This window comes from Castanea sativa, chromosome 1 (assembly GCF_040712315.1).
Source record: "Castanea sativa cultivar Marrone di Chiusa Pesio chromosome 1, ASM4071231v1".
In the NCBI taxonomy this organism is placed as follows: Eukaryota; Viridiplantae; Streptophyta; class Magnoliopsida; order Fagales; family Fagaceae; genus Castanea; species Castanea sativa.
This window is the reverse complement of record NC_134013.1, coordinates 72910987-72936920: the sequence shown is the minus strand read 5'-3', so window position 1 is coordinate 72936920 and position 25934 is coordinate 72910987. Positions and strand designations below refer to the sequence as shown.

The window sequence follows — 25934 nt, the reverse complement described above, 5'->3', positions numbered from 1 at the left end:
CATACATCATCTCTAACTACGCATGTGCCTTTTTAACTGCCTAAGACACGCTCTTGACACTTTGGCACAAAAGACGCGTCTTCATTAAATTTTTACGGCTCCATGTTCCCCACGTTTTACGGCGTGATGCGAATCCAACGACTGAGGATTTTGCTGGAACCCGAGCGGGAATTTTCCCGCTTGTAACTTTCCTTTGATATAAATACTGTCCAAATTAATCATTCCTCTCACTTTAGCATTCATACAACAAACCTGCAAACTTACCTAATCTACACGTGCCCTCACAATTACCAAGAGCCAGTCCAAGGAGAGTTTTCTTTTTTGTGTAAGTCTTCATAAATCTTTTCACTTATTTTTTTTTCATCTACTTTTCGTTTCTCTGAGTCTTTTTCTCCTCGGCTCTTCTTCCTTCTCTTTATCTTCTTAGTACCTCCAAACCTCTCTTAGGAACAGGTAGATTTGCTTGTTTGGTAGACTCCAAGGAGGGAATAAAGAGCTTTAAAGCTCTGTATAGGATCCCACCAGGAGTTTCCATTAAGTACTGTAAGGAAGGGGAATGGCACAAAAAAACGCAGGAGGGAGAAGTAGTAATCCCGATGATTGCCTTCATAGAATGAGGGATGAGAATCCCTATAGGCACGGTCACTAGAGATTACCTTAGGGCTCATAGATTAGCTCCCACCCAGTGTCCCAAATATTTTTATAATTTTAGGTTGTGTCGACGCCCTTAATGAGAGAACGGGTTTAGGGCTTACCTGCCATGATATCAACTGGATCTATAACCTCTGTCACCTAAAAGGGCAAGGGTACTACCTAAAGTCTAGGTTTCTCGAGGTTAGGCTCATCCAATGCCTTCCCGATTCCAACAAAGGCCTAAACAAGGACTTCTTGATCGTATCAAGGGAGTGGCATGATGGTCTCCCCTGCCCGACGAGAGAGGGGCAACCAGGTGGGGCTCTAGGTCTAGGTTGATTATTTCAAAATGTCTGTACATAAGTTTTCCTTTGATTCGCGCTGTTTTTTGTTAATGATGTTTTCTTTTTGTTTCTCTTAATGGTTTTGCAGATAAACATGCTGCTATTCCAAACTTTAGTCTTGTCAACCAACCGAGTTTAGACGAGATATTGAAGGCCAAAGTGTTCGTCCACATTGACTGTCAGCTCAGAGCGGCACATCTAATCCTCAGCTACACCCCTATATCCAAGAGCTTCCATGCGCCAAAGTGCGTTATAAAAGCCAAGGATCCCTGCCTGCATCGGATAAGTGTTGTCATTCCAAGTTTTCTCATCCTTAATTCCCTCCTAGAAGGCACTCTCACCACCAATCCTATTCCAGAAGGCATTCCCAAAGTAGCCCATCCACTTCAATACACAACAGTGAAGCTACCTCCTCCCAACTTATCATCAAAGAAGAGGAGGAAATAGTTGACGTTTCAGACTTCGAAAACGATTTTGAGGTTTTCAACCTACCATCCTCTCTGGGAAGTCCAGTCGATGACCTCACCCTCACATCCCTAGCATAATCAAGCCAACCACAAGAAGAACCTGCCATCTTGGAAGCGATGCCAATCCAACGCAAAACCAAACAAAGCCTTTGAGATCTAATGGAGTCCTAAGTGGGAGGTCAGGAGCCGGAGAAGGCCACCTAACCCAAACTTCCCACCCTTCCACCCACCTAAACCCATCGCCCTGATCCGACTGACCATAAAAGAAAAAGGGATCAACCAAGGGCAAGGAGGTGGTGAAGGGAGGGAAGAGCCATCCTTCCAAAGAGACCGAGCCCCAAAAGGGAGCCAAACAGGCCCGGACAACCCAAACAGCCTTGGAGAAGAAGGCTGATGTTCAGGTTCCAGTGCCTGCCTCGGTTTGGTCTCACTACAAAAAACGAGGGTTATAGCTGCATTTGAAAATGCAGCTATAGACCCTAAAAATGCAGCTATAGGCTATGCCCGCGTTTCCAAACACGGCCTATCCTGCGCAACAATAGCCCCCAACGGGACCTATAGTCGCGTTTTTATAAACGTGGCTACAGCTCACCCTATAGCTGCATTTTTTCACACCCATAGCTGCGTTTTGTAAAAACGCGGCTATAGACCCGATTTGGGCTGCGGTTTATAAAAACGCGGCTATAGGTCCATCTTATAATCGCGTTTTAAACGCAGCCCAAACCGGGTCTATAGTTGCGTTTCTAAGAAAACGCATCTATAGGGTGAGCTGTAGTCGCGTTTTTTAGGGAAATGCGGCTATAGGTCCCGCAGCTATAAGGGGACTGTAGCTGCGTTTATAAAAACATAGCTATAGGTCCCGACTTTGGGTTTTTCTGTAGCCGCATTTTTAAAAACGCGGCTATAGGTTTTATTTTATTATTATTATTATTATTATTATTATTATTTCAATTTTTTCTTCCTTATAAACACATTCCTGCCCAAAACAAGACCTGTAATTCCTGCCTAAAACAAGACCTATAATTCATGCCAACACTCAAATGCAACCAACAAAACAAATTTCCAACACTCAAATGCAACCAATTGGAACCAACAAAACAAATTTCCAACACTCAACAATTCCCAACCAATTGCCAGCAATCATATAACACCACCAATTGCCAAAAGATTAATTACATAAACAAATAATTACATAAACAAAACAAGTTCCCAACAACAGATTTTTGCATCACAAAATGCATATCCCTCAAGGATTTTTTACATCACAAAAAATTGTCAGCAAGCATCATGGTACTTGATTAGCCAGTTTCCAGCAACCATCATGGTACTTGATCAGTCAGCCAATGCCCGTAGCTATAGCCAATTACCTATGACAACGAGAACACCGGAAATAAGCTAATGTTTTAAGCTAAAACAGACAAACTTTAAACAAATAACCAAGTATTTTGCTCAGTCAGTCTATTAACAAGGGCAACATCCCTTAAATTTTTAGAGTCATTATCATATATGAGCTTGTTAACATAGTCTTTTTGCTTGTATCCATTTCAAAGCATGGCATCTTAAAACAAGTCTGAGAGTGAGACATAGTTCACTAGTTGCACTTTGTAAGGTTTAAATCTTTCCAAACTCTATACAATATCATAGATTCCACTCTCATCAAATCCATATATACACATACATTTACATAATCCATATTCACTGCCGTTTTATAAATATAACAACAATTTGTGCTTTTCTTAGATCAAAAGCTACCTTCCAGTAAGGACCCTTCATATACGAGCTCACTAGTCATCAAATTTCAATTCTTTCAAGTTTCAACAATAAAATGTGAACTAAACAACATGTCGAGTATACCATATTCTAATTAACCACATTGATGATATTATCCTTCCTTCAAAAAAAATTAAATAAATAATGTAAATTGCATTGGGAATTACAGTAGGCGAATTCCTTTTTAGGTCTTTTTTATTCACAAGTGGCTAGGGAGGAGGAAGGTGATAGATTGCAAAGGCAGTGCCAAAGTCTGATGTTCGTTCTTACTATAAGGCTCTTAGAGGTACTAATGCCTCTTCATTCCATATAAAGAGTATATGGTGTGTTAAGGCCCCAAAGATATTGGTTCAGGAAACTCAGTGCCAAGAGGTTTAAAATATTACTTTGCTATGTTTGATGTGGCTAGTATGGAGGGAAAATAACAACAAATCCACCACCACTAAACCCATAAATCCACCAAAAACCACCAACAACAACCAAAACAACCCCAAACCCCATTAAACCCACACCACCATCAACACAACCAAAACCACCACCATCAACCCACTACCATCAATCACCAAACCCATCTCAAAAATAGAAAAAAAAAAAAAAAACCACCGATGAACAAACCCACCACCACCACCAATCAGATCCAAACTTTGCCACCTCCACGGACCAAAACTAATCCAACCCAGTTAGCAAAATCATCCATTTTCTCCTAAAAAAAAGCATAAACACAAAAAAGACCCAGTATTCCTTTTTAGATTCAGAGCACAAATAGATAAAGCTAAACAGAATAAAAATACGTAAAAAAAGAGAACCTAGGAGGTAGCGTCGTGAGCAAGTGGAGGCTATTCCTTGGAGAATCGCGAAAGCTCTAGAAATAGATGAATGTAGAGGTACCGATTCTTCTCTATTGACAAATGCCTGCAAACCCATATCAAAATCAGTGAATCAAACATCAACCCATTGTCTATTATTGCATAAAGAGACAGTGCAAAGTGTGTGTGTGTGTGTGTGTGTGTGTGTGAGAGAGAGAGAGAGAGAGAGAGAGAGAGAGAGAGAGAGGTGTGTGTGTGTGTGTGTGTGTGTGTGTGTGTGTGTTACCAGTTCTGCGATTCCAACCTTGAAAGGGTCAGACTATTGGTCAGAACAAGACCCGAAGTTCTCGATTTTTCATTAAGCTAGTGTTGAGATCGGAGTAGGGATTTGGAGATTTGGGAGGAAAGGGATTCGGAGAGGGTGGAAGTGAGAGAAGGAGGGGAGTGTGTCGGCAGCGTTGTGGATCGAGTGGTAGCTTGAGAGTTGAGACTGATTTGAGAGTGTTTTGTAATTTAGGGTTTTTTTTTAGGGATTTTTATTTTTCTATTTATACTAAACCTAAGCCGCGTTTAATCAAACGCGGCTCCAAACACGTTTAAGCTGCGTTTAATTAAACGCAGCTCTAAGCATCTGTTAAGCTGCGTTTATTAAATGCAGCTCCAGAGATATTGAAAAAAAAAAAAAGTTCTACAAAAATGGGGTGGAGAGCCGCGTTTTTAAAAACGTGACTTAAGTCCTACTCACCTAAACGCAGCCTCAACATCACAAAACGCAGCTTCAGGGGTGGTCTATAGCCGCGTTTTTCAAACGCGACTATACGTCCAGGGGTGGAGCTGCGTTTTTGTAAAATGCGGCTTAAAAACGCGTTTTTTGTAGTGTCTCCGGCCATGGTCCTAGATGGAGCTGCCATAATTGCTGACGCCACCATCAGAGATTTTTAGCAGGGAAAATCTGCCTATGTGGCTAACGTACTGGAGCAAGCTTTGTTATTGCCCGGAGATATGATCGAGTTGAGGCAGATGAGTAAAAAAGCTATACTTGAGTAGAGAGTAAAAAAAGAGGCATAAATAAACAAGCATTCACAGCCAAGTGAGCCAAGATCTCTGTAAACACAACACAAAAAATGGAGGAAAACGGAAATGGAGGAACATGGAAAAAAAACAAAAAATATCAAAATAAAACCCAGCAGCTTCGGGCATGTAAATAGATGGAGGGGCTGAATTTGGGTCTCACTGAAAAGCGGAATCGGTGAACGGCGTTGACTCTCTGGAGCTTGGCCTTGTGCTGATCGGCGTTTTCTGGAGCTTATTTCACTGGTTGAAGTGTGCTGTGAGTTTGGGAGAAGGAAAAGGGAAAGTGAGATGAAGTGCAAAGCATGGGTAGTTGGGAAAGTTTTGAGAAAATATCCATTGGAGCTTCTGTTGCTGCAGTGATGGAACAACACCCTGTGGAAGTAGGACCCAATTGTGCTGAAAAATTACGAAAATTGTCACTGAGTTAAGAAACCCATAACTTGAAAACAAGCTTGGGCTGTTTCTCAAATTGGTAACCCATCTCTCAAAAAACTCAGTTTTGTTATCTGAGTGAACTGACCCAAAATCATCCATGTTTATGTATGTGGGACCCACGGATTTTGGGTTATGAGTTAACAAAACTCAGTTTTGTTAACTCAGTTTTGCAAAATCCAAGCAATGCCTAATAATCTAGTTTTCTTTGCATATAGACTAATATGATGGGTTTGGCAAAATAAAGAGGTAAAGAGAAACAGGGGTGCAATTACTAATTAATTCGTATCAGCATGTTATGATACAATTTTATAGTCCTGGAGGGTGGGATGGTTGGAGAGAGAGAGAGAGAGAGAGAGAGAGAGAGAGAGAGAAATTGCACAGCTTTGGGAGACCAAAGAAAGTTCATTTAATACTCCCTTAACACGTTGTACTTTTTCATAATCCAATAAAACACCATGCTTTTCTTTCCTTCTTTTTTGTTAGTTTTGTTTGTTGCTTTGGTTTTTGGCATTTGTCAATACATGTCTCATGTGCAACAATGCATGTAAAGTCTTCTCAAAAGGCTTTAAAAATATTTTGAATACAGAATCCCTAAGCATAAGCTGGTGTCCATTAGCAGTAGATCAAATGGGTTCATTTATATAATCTCCTTTTCGCATTTTTTTTTAATTAATTATTACTTCTCCCTTATCTAGTTAAAAGGTATCCTTTGCGGACCTGCGTTTGATATAGCTTTTTCTTTATGAAATAGTTGTATGTGAAAAAGTAAAAGCTTTAAAAAGCTGTCATATTTCTTTCTTAAACTCTCGCACCAAAATCTTTGGAAGATATTATTAACCAAGCTGAATAAAAATTTTTATAAAAAGAAAAAAAAAATTGTCTTCATTCCGTGTATGATATGCTGACCCTGTACCGCAATAGAAGTTTTGAAGTGCCAAGGATATTTGCTAATACAAGCATAGTGATAGCATTTTTTAATTTAAAAATTGCATTGGTTATACTTATACAAACAGATTGAGCATGTTTCCACACTTTGTTTCCCATGGGAGAAATAAAGAAACACCATCAATTCAAAATATTTCATTCACCAACGGAAATCATATATTGCCATGCAAAATAGCTACAATCTCTATAAATTAGTGTACAAGTTGTCCAATTCCTTATATCTATGAACTTTAGTACAGAACAGATGACTCTTCTAATAAATCACGCATTCCCTTCTCTCACTACTCAGTAGTTTATTACAATGCCAAAACTCTACTAGCAACAAAGAGAAATCCCCTTCTTACAGATGATGTATTATTTCTAAGAGAGATATGTAAGTGCCACTTATTGTTATGGCAACACCCATTAGTATTATGCCCCATATAATCAACATTTCACAACCAAATCTTTTATAAGTGCCTGAAATTTTCAAGTAGCATAAGCATGGCAGTATAATCGAAGCTGAGACACTTAAAAATGCTCCAACCAATGACATGAGATACGCGAAAAAGGGAACAGCCAAGGCTACAATAACAGTGCTGATTACAAGGCATGTGCTGATTAAGAGGCCAATCACCCTTTTGTTGTATTGATATGGAAACCAATTTCTGGTAGCATTCACAAGAGGCGTAACCATCAATGCATATTTGGCAATAGGATTGACCAAAGTGGTGTATATTGCCACTCTTGAGCTAAGTTTTCCAATGGGAAGGTTTAAAGTTATCTGTGATTGAACATTTGACCCAAACATTAAGTAACCAAAAACTGCCATTGATGCATAACTAATGGTGCATAATGTAAAGCACACAAGGAGGACCTGCAACAAAAATAGCAAAGTAGAAGTGAGTAACATAAACAGCTAAATGCATCTTGCTTCTCATATTTTCCATTGCAAAGTAAAAGTGAGCAATATAAACGGCTAAAGCATCTTCTATCATTTTTACACCTATTTCTTAACTTTTTTCACAAATTTTGTGGTTGAAAATCGTGATTAGTGTACAGTAAAAGTGATATCAATGAAGGTCGCATGTACCACCGTTATGTTCTACCTATCACAATCTACCACCATTATAAGTTCTAAAACAAAACTATGAAATTTGTTCTGTTTGTAGTAGTGTTAATTTCAAAAGTTATGTTCCACACTAAATCATATGATGTATGTCAAAATGAAATCTACTTTGCTATGAAAACTCAAACAAGTTGTTTATACTTACATTGCTAAATTGACGTTTGTTATTCATTGAAGTGTATAATGTAGGGAAGACTGGATGTGCACAATAACAGAAGGCAAATAAGCTAACAGCCGTAGGGATTCCATTCCAATTAAAAACTGTCCCCTTTTGATCAAAGCCAATTCCATCAAATGCACCAGTCCATAAGATTGAGCCAAGGATAATAACAGAAGCTAAAACCCCACTAGCCGAGATATAGGAAAGAAGGCTAAGATTATCCAACCAAACAGAAGGCAAAATTACAACAGCCACAACTATCACAAAGATTTGTTTTCCTTCGATCTCTATCCCAGCAATTTCAACTCCGGTGTTGGGAAACAAGTAGTATAAGTTATCCCCTTCAAGAATCAAGAATCCTGTTGCAACCAGATAGAGCTCTACGTACATGAAAACGGATACTAATATTCTTCCAATGTTACCAAATGCAAGGTAGCCTATATCGGGATAAGTTCTAATATCAGAATCTGTATCCATACATCTTTGCATCAACAAGCCTGAATAAAAGGCTGCACTCGCGATAACAAAGAGAAGTATCAAGCTTAACCATCCTCCTTCTGATAGTGCATATGGAACTGACAATATCCCAACTCCTGAAAACACCAGATAAAGAAAGAATTAGACACAGAATTCCTTGCTTGAACTAGCAGTGTAAATCTTTATAAAGCAAAATGGTTTCAGTGACCACCCACCTAGATAAAGAAAAATGGCTTAAGTGATTCACAAAAAAAAAAAGAAAAAAAAAACAAAAGCATTTCATAAACGAATAACTCCTAGATTTTTGGTTGTTAATTAAGAAATTCATTATATGGGAATTTTAATAAATTCACCAAATCTAGCTCAGAACAAAGAAATGTAACAAAAGGCTTAGAAAATAGGCCCATTCTATTGCTGGGGTCTTAACTCTTAACTAGTTGGATTCAAACATGTTATTGAAAAAGAAAAAGAAAAAGAAAAAAACATAAAACACAATTGTCTACCGAAAACAAACAACACAAACTTTCTAATTATGGAAACAACAATGAAATTTCGCTGGTATGAAGAAACAAAGGTAGAAAGTAGAACCTGACAAAGCATTGAGTCCGTTAAAACACGTTTTAAAGAAAGAAACGCTGGTTGTATTCAAATGATGGCAGTTTGATTCCACTTCCTCTAGCTTGGGAGCGAGACCATTTTGCGTTCCATCATGAATGAGAGGCTCACAGAGCTTGGCATCCATTGCCATTGGTGGCGAGGTCGGAGAGATGTACTTACTAGAATGTTGAAAAGTTCAACCCTTGGAAAAGCTAAGAGATTAAGAACCCAAAGGTACCGATATTTATGGAACTAAAATGTTGCAATATGAGAGGGTGTAAACGCGCAAGCCTAGGCTTTAAAGCACATTCTATATTGTCATCTATCACGCCTCAATTTCGTATCCTTAATTTTTATTTTTAATTAAAATTTCATATACTCAATTAGAGAAATTGTGAGTCTATCCTTGTATTTCTTCCTCTACGAGTAGGACGTGCACGGTTAGCATTGTTTTGTACTAACCATGAGAGGCCCTTGTCTTTTAGGCATGATATTCATATGTATTTCATTAATAAGAGTAAAAGAAAGAAAGTATGTTTTGTTTTTAATATTCAATTTTTTTTTTTTTTAGAAGGGGGAAAAACAAAAAATACTTTCTGACAAGTTCTAATTAAGTTCTTTTTTTTTTAATGTTTTTTGTAAACAACGAATTTATATTAATTCATAGTAGGAGATTTGGCAGAGCATGTGCCAATATTTTTTTGATACTGCAGAGCATATGCCAATAGCATCAAAATACAACAGCAATTATTATAATTCATCATGTGTGAAAACATTTAATAGCACACACATTGGGTAGAAAATTATTATTTACCATGTGATCATGTGTCTCTGTGTTTAAAAACTCACGGCCTCAGTTTAGGCACATTTGAAAATTCCAGGTTTATCGGGGAGGGGGATTTGTACATGAATGGTCGAAGCTCACATGTTTATCAAACTTATGAGGTGGGGGAAATTATTATGTACTCTCGGAGTATCATAAATGTGTATTTTCTCTTCTCACATGAATTATGGGTTCCACTAATTAAATTCATGGTGGAACCTACCATTCATGTGAAAGAGGAGAATACGTATTTATGATACTTTGGGAGTACTTAATAATTTTCTGAGGAGGAGGTTAACCCAAATACCACATATTAATGATATTTAAATATTTATACAGTAAATATATCAAGAAAAATTTACGAAAGGTTTACCGTGTGATATCACATCAAACAATAATAACAAGGGCAAAACTTAGCTAAGTTTTTAAAAAAATTATCTAAAAATAAAATATTTAAGTACAATACTTAAGTGTTATTTTTTAGATTTTCTTCTTAAAATTCAACCATATAGCAGTATTTAACTAAAAATACATTTTCATCTTACAATAAAAAAAGCCACATAACTAAATTTTAGAAGAAAAAAAAAATCTACGGGACAACATCTAAATACTATAACTAAATTTTATCTAAATAACAAATATTCCTCAAAATTGTTGTTTAAAAATTGACAAAATACTTTCTAAAATTAATATTATAATTTTGTAATAGCAATACCCTGAAGCAATTATCATCACTAACACATGTATCAATTAAGAATGACTAAGGGTTTGTTTGGTTTAATGGAGTTTTGAGTGATACGATCCAAAACTCATAATTGAGTTATCAAAACATATGAGACTCACACAAATTTTTTTGTTTGACTTGATTTTCACATTGTGTTTCCATCACTCAAAACTCACAAATTTTGAGTTAAAGCGATGGAAATACAAAACAAGAATATGGTGTTTTCAAAAACTAAGTTACATAACTCAGTGACACTTTTGTAAATTTTTGAACTTTGTGGAGCCCACAGCTTTTGTGTCGTCAACCCCACCGGCTTCTCCTTTTTTTTTTTTTTTTTGCTTTTCTCTACTTATCTTTCTTATTCATATCCACTCCACCGCCGACAACTTTTTTGTCTTCTTCTTCTTCATTCTTTCTTTCTTTCTTTCTTCTTCTATTGAGTTCCACGACATCCTTCTTCTTCTTCTTCTTTTTTCTTTTTTTTTTCATACCCACTCCACCACCAACAGCATTTTTTTTTTCTTCTTCTTCATTAGACCCACTCCACCACCAACGGGTATTTTTTTTTTTCCTGATTTTGTCTTTCTTTCTTTTTTTCTTCTTCAGACCCACTCACCATGTTCATCCACACATAAATATATACCTAGAAACAGAAACTCACTCCTCATTTTCATGATTTTGGTCTTCGATATAAGGATTCTTGGGTTTGGGTTTGGGTTTGGGTTTTTTGTGTTTGTGGGTTTGAGTTGGCAATTTCGGATCACAAATCTAGCTTCTTTCTCATTTCTTTATTCCTTTTAAAGAGGGTTTGTATATGTGGTTTTCAATCTGTGGGTAAGAGAAAAAAGAATCTGAAATTTGGAATGGGCAAGAGGGAAAATATGTGCTATGAGTAAGAGAAAAAATTCATGGAGAAACAGTGCCGGAAGTGGGAGGGAATTTGTCTCTTGCAATATTATGTGAAATGGGTTCTATGGTGTACAGAGGCGTGAAATCAGTTGCTGGGATTTGTGATAGGAAGGCAGAGTAGTCAAATGAAGAGAGAGAATGTCACACGTGGGTACCCATATGACCGTTCTATGTAGTGACAGTGGGTGGGCTCTACCATTTTGCCAAAAAATGGAGTTAGAGAGTAAGAGATCATATAATTTAGGGTCCATTTGGATACAGCTAAAAACTGAAAACTGAAAATATTGTAGCAGAATAATTTTCAAATGTGTGAATAGTACTGCGGAACCCATTTTTAATAAAAAAAATTGCTGAAAGTGCGTGCAGTGTACATGAACAGTGAGCGCACAATACGTGCACAATGCGCTTATCCCCTGAAACGTGCAGCAGAATAGAAAAGAAAAAAAAAAAAAAAAAAAAGAAAGAGGGAAAACGTTGAACGCAAACACGTTCTTAGATTTGGAAGCAAACACAAATTTTAGAGATATTTAAGTTATAGTGGGAATAGAGTTATGAGATATGAATTTGAATTATGAGTTTGGAGATATAAGTTATGACGTAAGAGCAAACCAAACGGGCCCTGAGTGGTCAATCAAAAAAAAAAAAAATGAGTGGGGATGTACCGCGTACGTCAAACTCTATCAGGAAATTTTGATGATTAGCTTTTGGACTGTTCTATCTTCCATGGTTGGTGAAAAATGAATACAACCGCGTGTCTTCACGTATATAAATTCTACTAAGAAAATTCAAAATGCATTAGTGTATATGTATGTAGACTTTTCTTGGAGAAGGTATATAGTACAGCGAAATCAGCGTCAAATGCATGGATGTCTTTCAAATCGCTATCTTGCATTTCTATCTACTTCTGCATGTGGGAATTTTAGATGAAATGGTGTGAAATGCATGGATGTCTTCTTCATTTGAAGTTTGAGAAACGAGTATCTAATGTTTCAAAAATAAAACATGCATGGGACGGAACTACTCAAGGGCAGAGGGGGGCCATGTCCACCCCCAACCTTTGAAAAAAAAGAAAAAGTACTAGTATGTGTATTAACAAAAAAGAATTATAATTATGGCTCTTAAATTTATATACTTGACCCCCTTGTTAACATATATAGTGTTGTGGGCTTTAGGCCCAACTAGTTTACTTGTTTAAAGACTCTTACTTGTATACGAGACTACTTTACTGTATTTCGCACTATACGCTCCTATATAAGCTGACTCATGTATATTCTTTCGGTGAAATACAATACTATTGAATTCGCATTTCTAACGTGGTATCAGCTGGCACCGCTCCGACCTTTTCTTACAGTCTTGTCTTTATTGCGTAACTCCGTTCTCAATATTGCTTCCATTGCCACGACAATTCGCCGCAGCCTTTCGCCGTTGAACCTTCGAGTCTTCCCGGACATCGTCCGGGGACCTGCAGCAGCCGCCGTTGAGGAGTCCGAACACTGCAAAGACCACTGCCCTTTTTCGGCACCGCCGTGAATATTGCTCCGAAAAATTTTCTGAAGGTACCACGAAAATCGTCTTGCTCCGATCTGCCTGCTCGTGAAAACCTTACAGTCATCGGAGCTTCCACGCACCCTCACGCGCCGCCCAAAGGTTCTGCCCTAAAGGTCACGCGCCCACGCGCCGATCTGAGCCGCCACGCGCTGCCACGCGCCGTCACGCGCCAGGTCCGTCCTGCTGACGTCAGCCCTAGACACGTCAGCCGCCACGTCATCTGCCACGTCATCTGCCACGTCAGCTTGCCACGTCATCGCTGACGTCACCTTCCAGCGCGCTGCTGACGTCACCTTTGACCGTTGACCGTTGACTTTGACCGTTGACTTTTCTGTAGTTGACTTTTTCGGGCCAGGTTCTCCTTACTCAGTTTTTCGCGTAGATTTCATTTTTGCAATCCATTTTTGCATATTTTGCTTCTAAATGAAGAATAAGGACAGGTCTTCTTCCTTTTGCAACAATCATCGCGGTAATCTAGTAAACGCTTTTGCAATTTTTGCAAACGTTTTGGCCATAATATTAAGACTTGCTTTCGGCGCAATAAATCACCGTTTCGAGTTCTTTTGCCACTTATTGCTAACAATGAGAGTGTCCAACCAATGGCTCCCGTCTTTGCACGTCTAAGTCTTCGTGTCGCACTTTCACCATGACCACAGATGACCTTAAAAACATCATCGCCAATGTCATTCGTATGGTTGGTAATGCATCTTATTCCTCTTCTCTCTCGGCTTTGTCCAGGTATGTCTCCTTCCTCTTGGCTTATGGATTCTCGCTTGTTGCAATCACATGACACCCTCACTCGTCCTTATTTCGAACTTAAACCCGCACCACACCCTCTTACTATTCACACAAAGAAATGGTTCCACAATGTCCGGTCATAATATAGGTTCCGTTTCAACCTCCAACTTCTCCGTTTCGGGGTCTTTAATGTTCACGACCTTTCTTACAATTTGTTTTACGTGGGACAATTAGTGAATTGGGTTATCGAATCATATTTGATTATTCCGGTGTATTGTGCGGGATCCAAGGACGGGACAGAGCTAGGGACCGGTCCCGCAGTTGGGCGTATGTTTCCGTGGACAACCTTCGTCTTCCACTTGTTGCTCTGTTTCTATTGCCGCATTCTGCGGTTTCCTCTAGTCCTTCTCTTGCTCTTTGGCATGCTCGACTTGGTCACGCATCTTCTTCCCGTGTACAACAATTGGCTTCTAGAGGTTTGCTAGGTTCAGTGTCTACAGAAAATTTTGATTGTGTTTCATGCCAATTAGGAAAACAACCGGCTTTGCCTTTCAATTCTAGTGAATCTATATCCACCGATATCTTTGACCTTATTCATTCGATGTTTGGGGACCTTCCTTGTCTCTAGTATTGGTGGATCTCGATATTTTGTTGTCTTTGTTGATGATTACTCTCGCTATAGCCGGATCTTTAATATGAAACATCGTTGAATTATTGCAAGTGTATTCTAATTTTGCAAAAATGGTTGAAACTCAATTTTCTAAACGTATCAAAATTTTTCGATCGATAATGCCTTTGAGTACACTCGATATGCTTTCAAGGCTGTTTTGCATTCTTATGGCACTCGTTCATCAACTAACTTGTCCAGGTACTTTCTCAGCAAAATGGTAGAGCCGAACGAAAACTTCGTCATATTCTTGACACGTGCTCGTGCTCTTCTTCTCCGCCAAAGTTCTGCTCCTTTTTGGGGCGAAGCTGCTCTTCATGTTGTTCATACTATTAATCGCATTCCTACGATCCTGTCATCCAAAATCAAACTCCATATGAGCGCCTTTTTGGGTCACCTCCAGACTATCACCACCTACGCTCATTCGGCTCTGCTTGTTTCGTTCTTCTTCAGCCACATGAGCACAACAAACTCGAGCCTAGGTCAAGACTTTGTTGTTTTCTTGGTTATGGCGAAACTCAAAAGGGGTATCGGTGTTATGATCCTATTTCTCATCGTCTTCGTGTCTCCCGCAATGTTGTCTTTTGGGAACATCGCCTCTTTGTCGAGCTCTCTCACTTCCATGCTTCTTTATCTTCCTCTTCTGTCTTAGATCTATTTCAGGATAGAGACGCAAATTCCTTCTCGTAGTCGCTCCGACCTCCTATAGCTGATCCTGATCCTTCTGTAGTTGCTCCTGATTCTCCTATTAACTTCTCTGTCCAACCACCAGAAATCCTTGATCCCTTTCCTAGTTCCCCTTTTAATGAACAGGTGGAAGATGAACAGGTTGAAGACGAGCTACCCAACCTTGATCCTGGTTCCCCCGCTCCTGTTCCGCTTTGAAGATCATGTACAAGACATTCCACCTCGTCACTCAACTCGGGTAAGGTCCATTCCCGCACATTTACTTGACTATCATTGTTACTCGCCCTTGCTACATTGCATGAGCCTCGCACCTATCGTGAGGCTTCCACCGACCCTTTATGGCAGGTTGCAATGAAAGAGGAACTTGATTCATTATCTAAAAACCATACTTGGGACTTGGTCACTCTCCCCCGGGAAATCTGTGGTTGGTTGTAAGTGGATCTACAAGATTAAGACTCGCTCGATGGGTCCATTGAGCGCTACAAAGCTCGTCTTGTTGCAAAAGGTTTTACACAGGAGTATGGGATTGATTATGAAGAGACCTTTGCTCGGTTGCTCGTATCTCATACGTTCGTGCCCTCTTAGCACATTCTTCTTTGCCGCGCAAATGGGATCTTTTCCGGATGGATGTCAAAAATGCATTCCTTAATGGGGATTTGAGTGAAGAAGTTTATATGCAACCTCCTCCCGGTCTCTCTGTTGAATCAAACAAAGTTTGTCACCTTCGACGTGCACTTTATGGTCTTAAACAAGCTCCACGTGCTTGGTTTGCCAAGTTCCGACTCTACCATCTCTCGTTTGGGTTACATGGCCGAGTCATTATGATTCCGCCTTATTTCTTCGTCGCACCGACAAAGGCACTATTTTACTTCTCCCGTATGTGGATGATATGATCATAACTCGGTGATGACCTCGGTGGCATTCAAGAACTCAAAGATTTTCTCGGTCGACAGCTTGAGATGAAAGATCTTGGACATCTCGGCTACTTCTTGGGTCTTGAAATCACTCATTCTACGATGGACTTTACATTACTCAAGCCAAGTATGCCTCTCGAACTCTTGTCTAGAGCTGGACTCACGATAGCAAGATGTTGACACTCCGGTCGAGCTTAATGCACATCTCGACTCCCTCGGGAGGGAAACCATTGTCTAATCCCTCTCTTTATAGACGCTAGTTGGCAGCCTAGTTTATCTCACCGTTACTCGTCCGGACATTTCCTATCTTTGTTCACCGGTGTGAGCCAATATCCGTCACATGCTCCACGATCGACTCACTATGCCGTCGTTCGCGCATTCTTCGTACCTAAAGCGGCACTCTCTTCCATGGTCTTTTCTACTCGCTCGTCTCTCTTGTTCTCCGTGCATTTTCTGATGCCGATTGGGCGGGAGATCCCACCGATCGTGTGTCCACCACTGGTTATTGCTTTCTTCTTGGTTCTTCTCTGATTTCTTGGCGAAGCAAGAAACAAACTCATGTGGCCCGTTCTAGTACTGAAGCAGAATATCGTGCTCTTGTTGATACCACATCTGAGCTTCTTTGGCTACGATGGCTTCTCAAAGACTTAGGTGTGTCAACATCCTCTGCTACTCCTCTTTATTGTGACAACAAAAGTGCCATTCATATTGCTCACAATGATGTCTTCCATGAACGGACTAAACACATCGAGATCGATTGTCATTTTATCCGTTATCATCTTGTCCATGGTGCTCTCAAGCTAATCTCAGTCTCCTCTACAGATCAATTTGCAGATATCTTCACCAAGTCACATCCTAAGAAACGCCTTCGTACTTTGGTTGACAACCTCAAGTTGGTCTCACATCCACCTTGAGTTTGAGGGGGGCTGTTAACATATATAGTGTTGTGGGCTTTAGGCCCAACTAGTTTACTTGTTTAGCACTCTTACTTGTATAGCACTTTTACTTGTACTGCACTCATATGCCTCCTATATAAAGGCACTCATGTATATTCTTTCAGGGTGAAATACAATACTATTGAATTCAGTATTTCTAACACCCCTCTCCAAAAAAATTACAAATTAATCCAAGAAATCCAACAAATAGATAATAAACAAAATCTATAAAAAAAAAAATACACATATTCAGATAATAAGAAAAATCTTTAGAAAAATTATAAATCCGATCTAAGCAAAAGCAATAACAACAAATTAATTACAAATCTTAGCAAAAAAAAATCACAAAAACTCAAAAACATTTACCCAATTTCTCCATTTCACTTGAGAGCTCTATACCTCTCTCAAATGACTCCACCCTCGTAGCCATAGAGATAACTTCTATGCCACATATTGATCGCTCCATCTACACATTAGTTAGACTTTGAAAATATTAAGACGTGCCAACTGACTTACAAAACTCTTGATTATAAAATCTTATTATTAAATTTTTTTTAAAAAAATTCAAAAATAAAAAATAAAAAAATAATACTAATAATGCAACTTTGTCAATCTCTAGTATTGATATTCCAAATTTTTAAAATCTAAGAACAAAAAACTTTGACTCCCCCTTAAGTTTAAAATCTAACAACAAAAAACTTTGACTCCCCTTAAAATTTTAAAATCCACAGATTCTTCTCTCTTGGATTTGTAGCATACAAGCTTCTACGTTTATGACTTTGAGATCCCACTCAAAGATTTCAAATCATCAGTTGTTGATCTTGGAGTAGCAACTAGGATTTCATCAGCACTTGATTGTAAATCTTGTTCTGGTAGACACTTGTGGAATTAGAAGGTACATAACCTCTCAGATCTCACAAGAGTAACTCACAAATCTTCCAAAGAGTTTCCAAAACGTACTTAGAGTTTTTCTTTTATACTTAGGAGTGTTAGACTAAAACTCTAAATGTTTTCATAAGCTTGGGCTTGATTTAAATTCTACAGAACTAATTTACTGCTATTTTTGATCAGTCGAATGTAAGTTTTGATCAGTCGAGCTTCACTGAACTTGATTTTTTTTTTCCTGCAACATGAATGTTTTTGAGACTTGACTTACTTGTATCACCTTGAGTAATGTCTAACACCTATTTTAGACATGTTTTTGTTCTCGATTTGCCAACATAAACAAAACAGTAATCTAAACATTTAATCCTAATCTTTTAAACCTAACATATATATATATATGTGTGTGTGTGTGTGTGTGTGTGTACCAAGCACCCTATAGTACATTATACGATAGCGTATTTATGCTAATACTAATATACTTTTCGAAATGAAGAGCACCCTCCAGCATTTTCAAAAAATGGACATTGTCTTAATATACTCCTAAGCCATTGATAACTGCCTGTCCAATTTGGAAAGGGGTCTGTACTAATTCCATCAAGATTCAAGAGCATGAACTCCATGGAGCACAAATATGTGAGACTCTAGACTCTGGATTCCAAAATATTAAATTTAAACCTTGTTGAGTTCCAAGAAACCATTCTTATTCAACAAAATCCAAAACCAGTTATACATGGATAGCCTATAACATGTGGAAAACAAACTTATGATAAGCCAAATGAAGGAGGCCAATGGATTAATACGTTTCTAAATTCGAAATATAAAAAATAAATAAAAATACCCAAAACAACACTACAAAAAACGCGCTTTTGGGCTGCGTTTTTTAGCCGCGTTTTTGTAAAACGCAGCTACAACCAGGGGTTTTGAACCGCGTTAATGAAAAACGCAGCTCCAGGAAACACGTATAGCCGCGTTTACTAAACACGGCTATAGACCCGCTCTGAAGCCGCGTTCTTGGGGGGTTGAGGCTGCGTTTGGCTGGTAGGTCTTAAGCCGCGTTTTTAGAAACGCGGCTCCAGGGTTTTTTTAAATTTTTTTTTTAATTATTTCTGGAGCTGCGTTTAAAAAACGCAACTCCAGACATGTTGAAGCTGCGTTTCATTAAACACAGCTCATACATGTCTGAAGCTGCGTTTCATTAAACACAGCTCATACATGTCTGGAGCTGCGGTTAATTAAACGCGGCCTAACACCCAAGAACGCTAGCTCTCTTGGTTTTTAGTATAAATAACAAAAAAAAAAAAAAAAAAATCCCTAAATCAGATCACTAGCTCTCAACCCTAAATCATCTCCACCCATTCCTCCATCAACTCCTTCCTGCTCGATCTCTCTCACTCACCTGACCAAACCCAAACTCTCTCTCATTTCGAAGCTCTTCTTCGGCCTCACCGACTCCTTCTCTTCCAAACCCAACCCATCCAACGGCCTCCCTTGTCTTTCAATCTCCGCCGTCAATCGGCTCTCCCTCGTCAAATACGTCTCCCTCTTCTCTCTGATTCCATTTCCATCAAAAGAGCGATGAAATTCAGGCTAGAGAATTGGATGGTTGTTCTCTATGTCTCAAGCCCTTCATCGACCCCTTGTGTTGCCAAAAGGGCCATGTCTTCTGCAAAGAATGCATCCTCGAATGCCTCCTCTCTCAAAAGAAAGACATCCAAAGGTCCCCCCTCTCTCTCTCTCAATATTCTACTTTAATTTTAGTCCAACACGGAATTTTTTTTTTGCTTAATTTTTGTGCAATTCATAGTTTGTATGATTATATTATTATATTAGTTGAATCAATGGTGAACTGTTAAACTTGCTTGCATGAAATGCTAGTTTTCGTAGCGGTTTAATGTTCTGAATTTTGATTGGTTCTTTGGGCATTAGCTGATGAGTTATATTCAGTGAAAATTGATGTTTGGGTTATATTAGCTGAATTAAGCTCGTTTTGGTTGTGTACATATTGTGTGTGTGGTTCTTTTAATAATGAAAAGTGTGGTTTTTGATTGGTGAATTTGTTAAACTCGCGTGCCTAAAAGTTAGTCAATGAAATTCCTTTGTGTCAAATGTATGTCAATTGCATCATAGTAGTTCCCCTGCTTGGAAAAAAAAAAAAAAAGAAGCTAATTTTCTTTGCGGTTTAATGTTCTATATTTTGATGGATTCTTTGGGCATTAGCTGATTAGTTGTACTAAACCTTAATTTCCACTGGGTATTGGTTGGCTAATTGGTTGTTGAGGGAAATGCATTAGCTGTAACAAGCTAATAAATTTATAAATTGAAAACTAAATTATGAATTGATATATAATTAATTTATAATTAATTTCTTATGCATACAGCATATTGTCCAAATTCTTATATTTGTCTTTATTTAGTAATAATAATTAGTCCTTTGTTCTTTAAAAGAAAAAAAAAATAGTCATCTTGTGAGATTCAATCTTATAAGAATTTTGCTCCCCTTAACATGAAACTCTGGCTTCGTCCTTAGATAGCTACATTGTTAACCTTAGATAGCTTCGTCCTTAGTGACTCTAATATCATGTTTAAATAAAAATGAAGAAAAAAAATATTTATAGAGAGAGAGAGAGAGAGAGAGAGAGAGAGAGAGAGAGATTGTGGTTTGCAATGTGATTGTGATCCTCAATCAGGCAAGAATCAGTAAATTGTTTCCACAATGTGGACAAAAAGCAAGAAAAATCTTCCTTCCTGGCTGAGACACCACATCCTTGGGTGGGAATTTGAAGGTTGGGTAGGAATTTGAGGGCACTTGTACTTCACAGTTCACAGTATAAGGAAAGTGCAGGTAAACTAGCAAAGGGGCTTTTAACATTAGATAATGAATCTCTCGTGGTAGGAAGACAATGTAGCCCAGCTTATAGAGACATTTGTAAACAAGCTAGTACACTGCACCGACATTGAGATATACATGGATCATCATTTCTGTGAGGGAATTCCTGTTTTAGTATTTTTTAATTTTACACTGATGTTTTCCACTTTCTATAAAGATAAACAGTTCTTTTAGGATCACACCGTTTACTACAATAAAACACAGTGATGAAGTGTCATTCTTAAATATACAGTACCCTCATTTAATTGCATGTATGCTCAACATCAGGATTGGTCCTCTACATTTTGCAACTGTTGCATAAAATTAGGCAATACACATGTAATGTGTTGCAACAACAGGTTTACATCATTGCAGAAGGAGAGCTATAACAACAACCAACTTTTGGGCCTAACAATGTGTACCTTAAAGATGTAGCTTCGCCTCCACCATTTACAAGAAAAAAGAAAAGGCCCTCTTGTATCAAATTTCCCTAGCCATTAAAATTCATGAAGTAATGGAATATATTTTAGGGCTAGCAGGCTAGCTCTAGATGGGGACCATTCTCTCTTCCCCACATTCATGTGCTCTGTTTGGACTACCACAGAAAATTGCACATTGTATTGGGTCGCATGACTTAGCTTGGGATACTTTCACAATGAGTTTGTTGTTTGCTTTGAAACCAAGATTGTCTAAACAATTGGGCCCTGTTGGATTGTGACAATGGTTTCCTTACCCACTAGCCATGTTCTTGCCCTCATCATTTTCCACCAATATGCCACAATGAGATAAATTCACACCTCTAGGTGATAAATTTATGAAAAAGACACTTTGTTGAAGAGCATTTACTAGGATTTGATTTCTTCCCTTTCCTCAATTAAGAGTGGTTCTTAGTTGCAACCTTTCAGAACATAGGAAAATGTGGCAAATATTTTAAATTGTTCCCCAAAAAATAAAAAGGTTCAAATTCAAATCCAAATATCAAGAATTGAGAGGGGGAACTTTGGCCCCTCGGAATAGGGAGTTCCATTAGCATGGCTTTTCAAATTTCAAAGCTTGTGACAGCATCATGTTTTAGCATCTACCAATATCTCTATCCTTATTGTAAGGTAAACAACATTTGTAAAGACAGATGATACCTAATTTGGACCAACCTAGCTCAATGGAATTAGATGTGCAGAGGGTCCAATATCTTTAACATTCTTTTTAACAAAATAAAGCCCTTTTGTGTCACTATACATGCATGCCTACTCAATATACTTCTTGCATTTTTTTCTTTTGGTGCATGTCACTCTTGGCAATATATACCTATTAGAGAAGCATCACTTCAGCTTAAAATTTTTTTTTTCTTTCAGTGACAATGTCATGCTATACATAATAAGGTTGTTTTTAACTTTACGTGTAACATGCACCCGACCTAGCAATCCCAAGTTACTAGGGCATGGGCCTTAAAGATAAGAGTTATAGCCAATGCAGTACAACATGCACATGGAGTTAGATTCACCTTATGTATATTAGGGAATATTTTTGTTACTCCTGGTACAATTAAAAAACCAAAAGAACAACCAAACAAAACCCCTTCTAGAGTCGAATATTCCTTGGCTATTCTTTTTCTTCCTTTTTTTTTCTTTTTTTTTTAAAATTAATTGTTTGGTAGACGTGTGGATATGTTGCCCTCACCATCAAATATGTCCCAATAAACCTTATGATATGCTACGCTGTAATAATTAGGAAGCTTGAGAAAACAAAGCCATTATGAAGCTATTACATTTGGCATTTGGATTAGTAGAGGACTGACTTTCTACCCCTTCATTTCTCTCACAAACAACAAAAAGAATAATCATTACAAAATAATCGAAATTGGGAATTTTTAAATAAGTGAGAACAAATTGAGATTTATGTAGTTGAGACAGACAATTTTCACTAATTTACTAAATACGTTTTGATAATGTGGTGTGGTTTTATTCTTTAAAATGATAGAGTGACAAGATTATTGTAGTGGAGAAATCTCGTAACTCCAAAATAGATTGGCACTAGGATAGGGTCAAAGGGCCTAAGCCAAGCCCAACTAGGTTTGGCTATTTGTGATGTTGGGAACTGGTTTATTTTGGCAATTTTTGTGTTGAGAACTTGTTTATGGAACTTGTGTTGGGAAGTTGTGATAGCAGGGAACTTGTTTATTTTGATAAGTTGTGTTGTGTTGGAAACTTGTGATAGCAGTGAAAAATTCTTCAGTTGTGATAACAGGGAAAAGAAAGAAAAAAAAGAGGGAAGGAAAAAAAAAAGAAAAAAAGAGAAGCTATAGCCGCGTTTTTAAAATGCGGCTATAGTTTCTAGGCTTTGGTTGGCAAACGGAGCTGAGAGAGGGCTATAGCCGCGTTAAAAAACGCGGCTCAAGCGGGTCTGTAGCCGCATTTTTCAAAAACGCGGCTTAGGTTTGGTCTGTAGCTGCGCTGCTTAGGCCGTGGTTGTAAACGCTGCCATAGAAAACGCGGCTATAGCCTATAGCCGTGTTTTCGGGGTCTATAGCCGCATTTTTGAAACGCGGCTATAGACCCCGTTTTTTGTAGTGCAAGAAACAAGAAGAAAAAGAGAAATAACCTGACGATGCATTAATTCCGCTGAAACAAGTCCCTAAAAAAGACGTAGTGTTGGACTTGGAAGTGTTTTGAACATCAATATTATGTGACTTTACATCTGGTTGCTCATGGTGATTCTCATTAAGCATGAGAGGTACAATGAGGGAAGCCCCATTTCGCTGTTTAGCCTCCATTGCTAAGTGGGGGACCTAAATTGATGGTGTCATGGTGATAATTACTAGCTAGCACCTGAAGATGAAAGTTATACGACAGGGAATACTCTTATAGAGGGAACTTTATCACTCTAGGTGGGCTTTTATTTATTTATTTATATTATTATACTATTCATAGATATGCAGAGTTCCAAGGTGGGCTACAAAACTTTGGCTTTAAAGTGTATTTGTGTCAAAAACATGAATGTATTGACTTTGCAAAATCCCTTTGAAGAAACCTAACTTAACTTATTGTAACATATTCAACTTGTGACTAAATTAATAATCATTTGCGCAATAATATTTAACAAATCTAACGAATTATATATACATAATGTTCTCAGTCAAGTGTGTGGTCTAAATTTTGTAAAGAGAAAAAAACTCATAAACATATTACTTTATTGAGATTAATCATATATAGACGTGTTACAGACCTCTCTCTCTCATCGTTACATTTTCACATTGGCATGATGACAAAACAGCATCCTCACCTTGAGCCTTATGCCTTAATGGCATTTTTCCTTCCCTCTTATAAACATGAGTTTGAATTAAACAGTCAAATCCATTCCAATTAAAACAAATGAAATATTTCATATCAATTATGAAATTGGTACATTGAACTCCATTGCTTTGGAAAAATATACCCTGCACTAGGTATATGTTTTCTCTCTCACACAATTAGTGGGTCCCACCTCCCTGTCAGCTAAAATTATAGTGTGATTCAATCATTTTGGCATATTTAGATTTCGGCGGAATATGTGATCTCTCTCTCTCTCTCTCTTCAAGCAATCACATCACATTTTCTTAACTTTATTCTCTTCTCTCCCATGCGTTAATCAGTGTCTTATATTTCTCTCTCTCTCAAATGTTACAAACTTCTCTCATTTCTTCTTTTTTACCCTTCCATTCTTCTTATTAATTAATTCTCTATTAAAAACTGGCCATGAAAATTAATCTTTTTTGTTGAAACAAAACCTTATGGTACCTTTTAAAGAACTGAAAATTTGAAAGGTTGATGATTTTGAAGTTAGATAGTGGTTCAACCAATGGTTGGACTGTGATATGCAATAATTAATTAAATATCAACTATATTGGGCTAACTACAATAACATGACCCAAAAAAATAAAATAAAACAGCACACAATGAACAATTTTTAGTATATTTATTTAATAATAAATTTTAAAAATTTTGCGCTTATTCTTTATCCCTTAATATATCTAATTTCTTAAAATAATAAATTAAGTTATTAGTTATTTAATTTAGTATATCAAGAACTGGATGTAGCCTGGAGGTTGGTTCCTACGTCAAAGTTGGGACATTATCTAATAGAATTTTATAAGCTTCTTTTTAACGAGAAGACAAAATTAATAATTTTTTTTGAGAAATGATAATTTTTATTATTTGATTTTGAATAGATATATCTATTTTTATTATATATAATATATAAATAATGATAATTTCAAATGGTATGTTGAAATATGTAATATACTAGTATCTAGTAGTATTGACTTTGTTTTCTTTCTTTTTTCAAATAGACAAATTAGGGGATACAACGTAAACCTAGAGGTCCCATCAGTTCAACACGCCATCAATCCATGAGGTTATTAAAATATCTACTTAATACGTAAAATAGTACTAAACTACTAATATGGTAAGTATGACCAAAGGTTACAACATGCACAGTAAATATTACTCGAGAGCAAAGAAGTTAATACCATATCAGAGGCTATACCGGTTTGGCCACTGATACGATATATATCGGATACTAGTCAATACTGGTGTACCGTTTCGAATTTACCGCTATTTTATATATTTACTATACACACACACACAAAATCTCTATTTACACACACATATACAGATTCTCCAACTTTTAGTCTCATAAATACCTTTCATTTCAACTATTGTATATTAATTGATACAGTAACCTAAAAATCAACTGGAGATTAGAATTAATGCATAAAAAAGAAGAAAATGGAACTCTTAATTCAAACACCAAATCCAAATTAAGTAAAAGAATTGGAGAGATCAAAGGTTAGGTGAAATAATGAAATTATCAACAAAATACTTTCATTATTGATTATTTTAGAGACAAAAATTGCCACAGTTACAAAAAAATAAAATAAAATAGCATTTTGTGTTTTGGTCCGGTATTCATTTACCAGCGGGTACGGCTAGAATTCACCGGTACACGGCCGGTATGACCGATATTTTTTTCCGGTACGAAATAGGAGTGTAACTGTATCGGTGCACTGATCGGTACCAGCTAGTACGGTACGGTATCAGTAACACTGATTAAGAGTCAATACCCATGACTTCTTTGTCCGCCTGTAACTTTTTGATGGCTCTTGTATCAGGAAGGAAAAGTTAACAAACAAAACACCATCTCAATAATTATTGAGAATCCATGTTAACACACTGCATGTTAGTGTATCAATCATTAATTTAAATACTTCAGCATAAATTGCTTTCAATTATACTCTCTCTTCTTCTAATTACCTTGTTGATCTCCAGGTTTAATAATAATAAATCCATACATATTCACATTTGAAAAGAAAAATAATTCTTCTACAAAAATATTTAAAAAATAGAAAAAATAACTGCAATCGTTAGAGCAGTAGTAATCTGGCGTG

At 37.5% G+C, this 25934-nt stretch overlaps 1 protein-coding gene across 3 annotated transcripts; it reads right to left on the bottom strand.

Moving 5' to 3' along the window:
- Nucleotides 1–6596: 6596 nt before the first annotated feature.
- Nucleotides 6597–23339, bottom strand: LOC142629284 (amino acid transporter AVT1I-like). Of its 3 annotated transcripts, XM_075803253.1 has the most exons (4): nt 23111–23255; nt 17128–17227; nt 7728–8335; nt 6597–7330 (listed from the first exon to the last, which is right to left on the bottom strand). In XM_075803253.1, exons 1-4 carry the CDS (start codon nt 23120–23122, stop codon nt 6815–6817), a joined length of 1236 nt encoding a protein of 411 aa, XP_075659368.1. In that variant the 5' UTR covers nt 23123–23255; the 3' UTR covers nt 6597–6814. The 3 variants fall into 3 exon arrangements, with proteins under 3 accessions (XP_075659368.1, XP_075659355.1, XP_075659364.1); XM_075803240.1 differs by lacking the exon at nt 17128–17227 and having other exon boundaries at nt 23111–23339; XM_075803249.1 differs by lacking the exons at nt 17128–17227; nt 23111–23255 and adding an exon at nt 8808–9143.
- Between the last annotated feature and the right edge of the window lie 2595 nt (nt 23340–25934).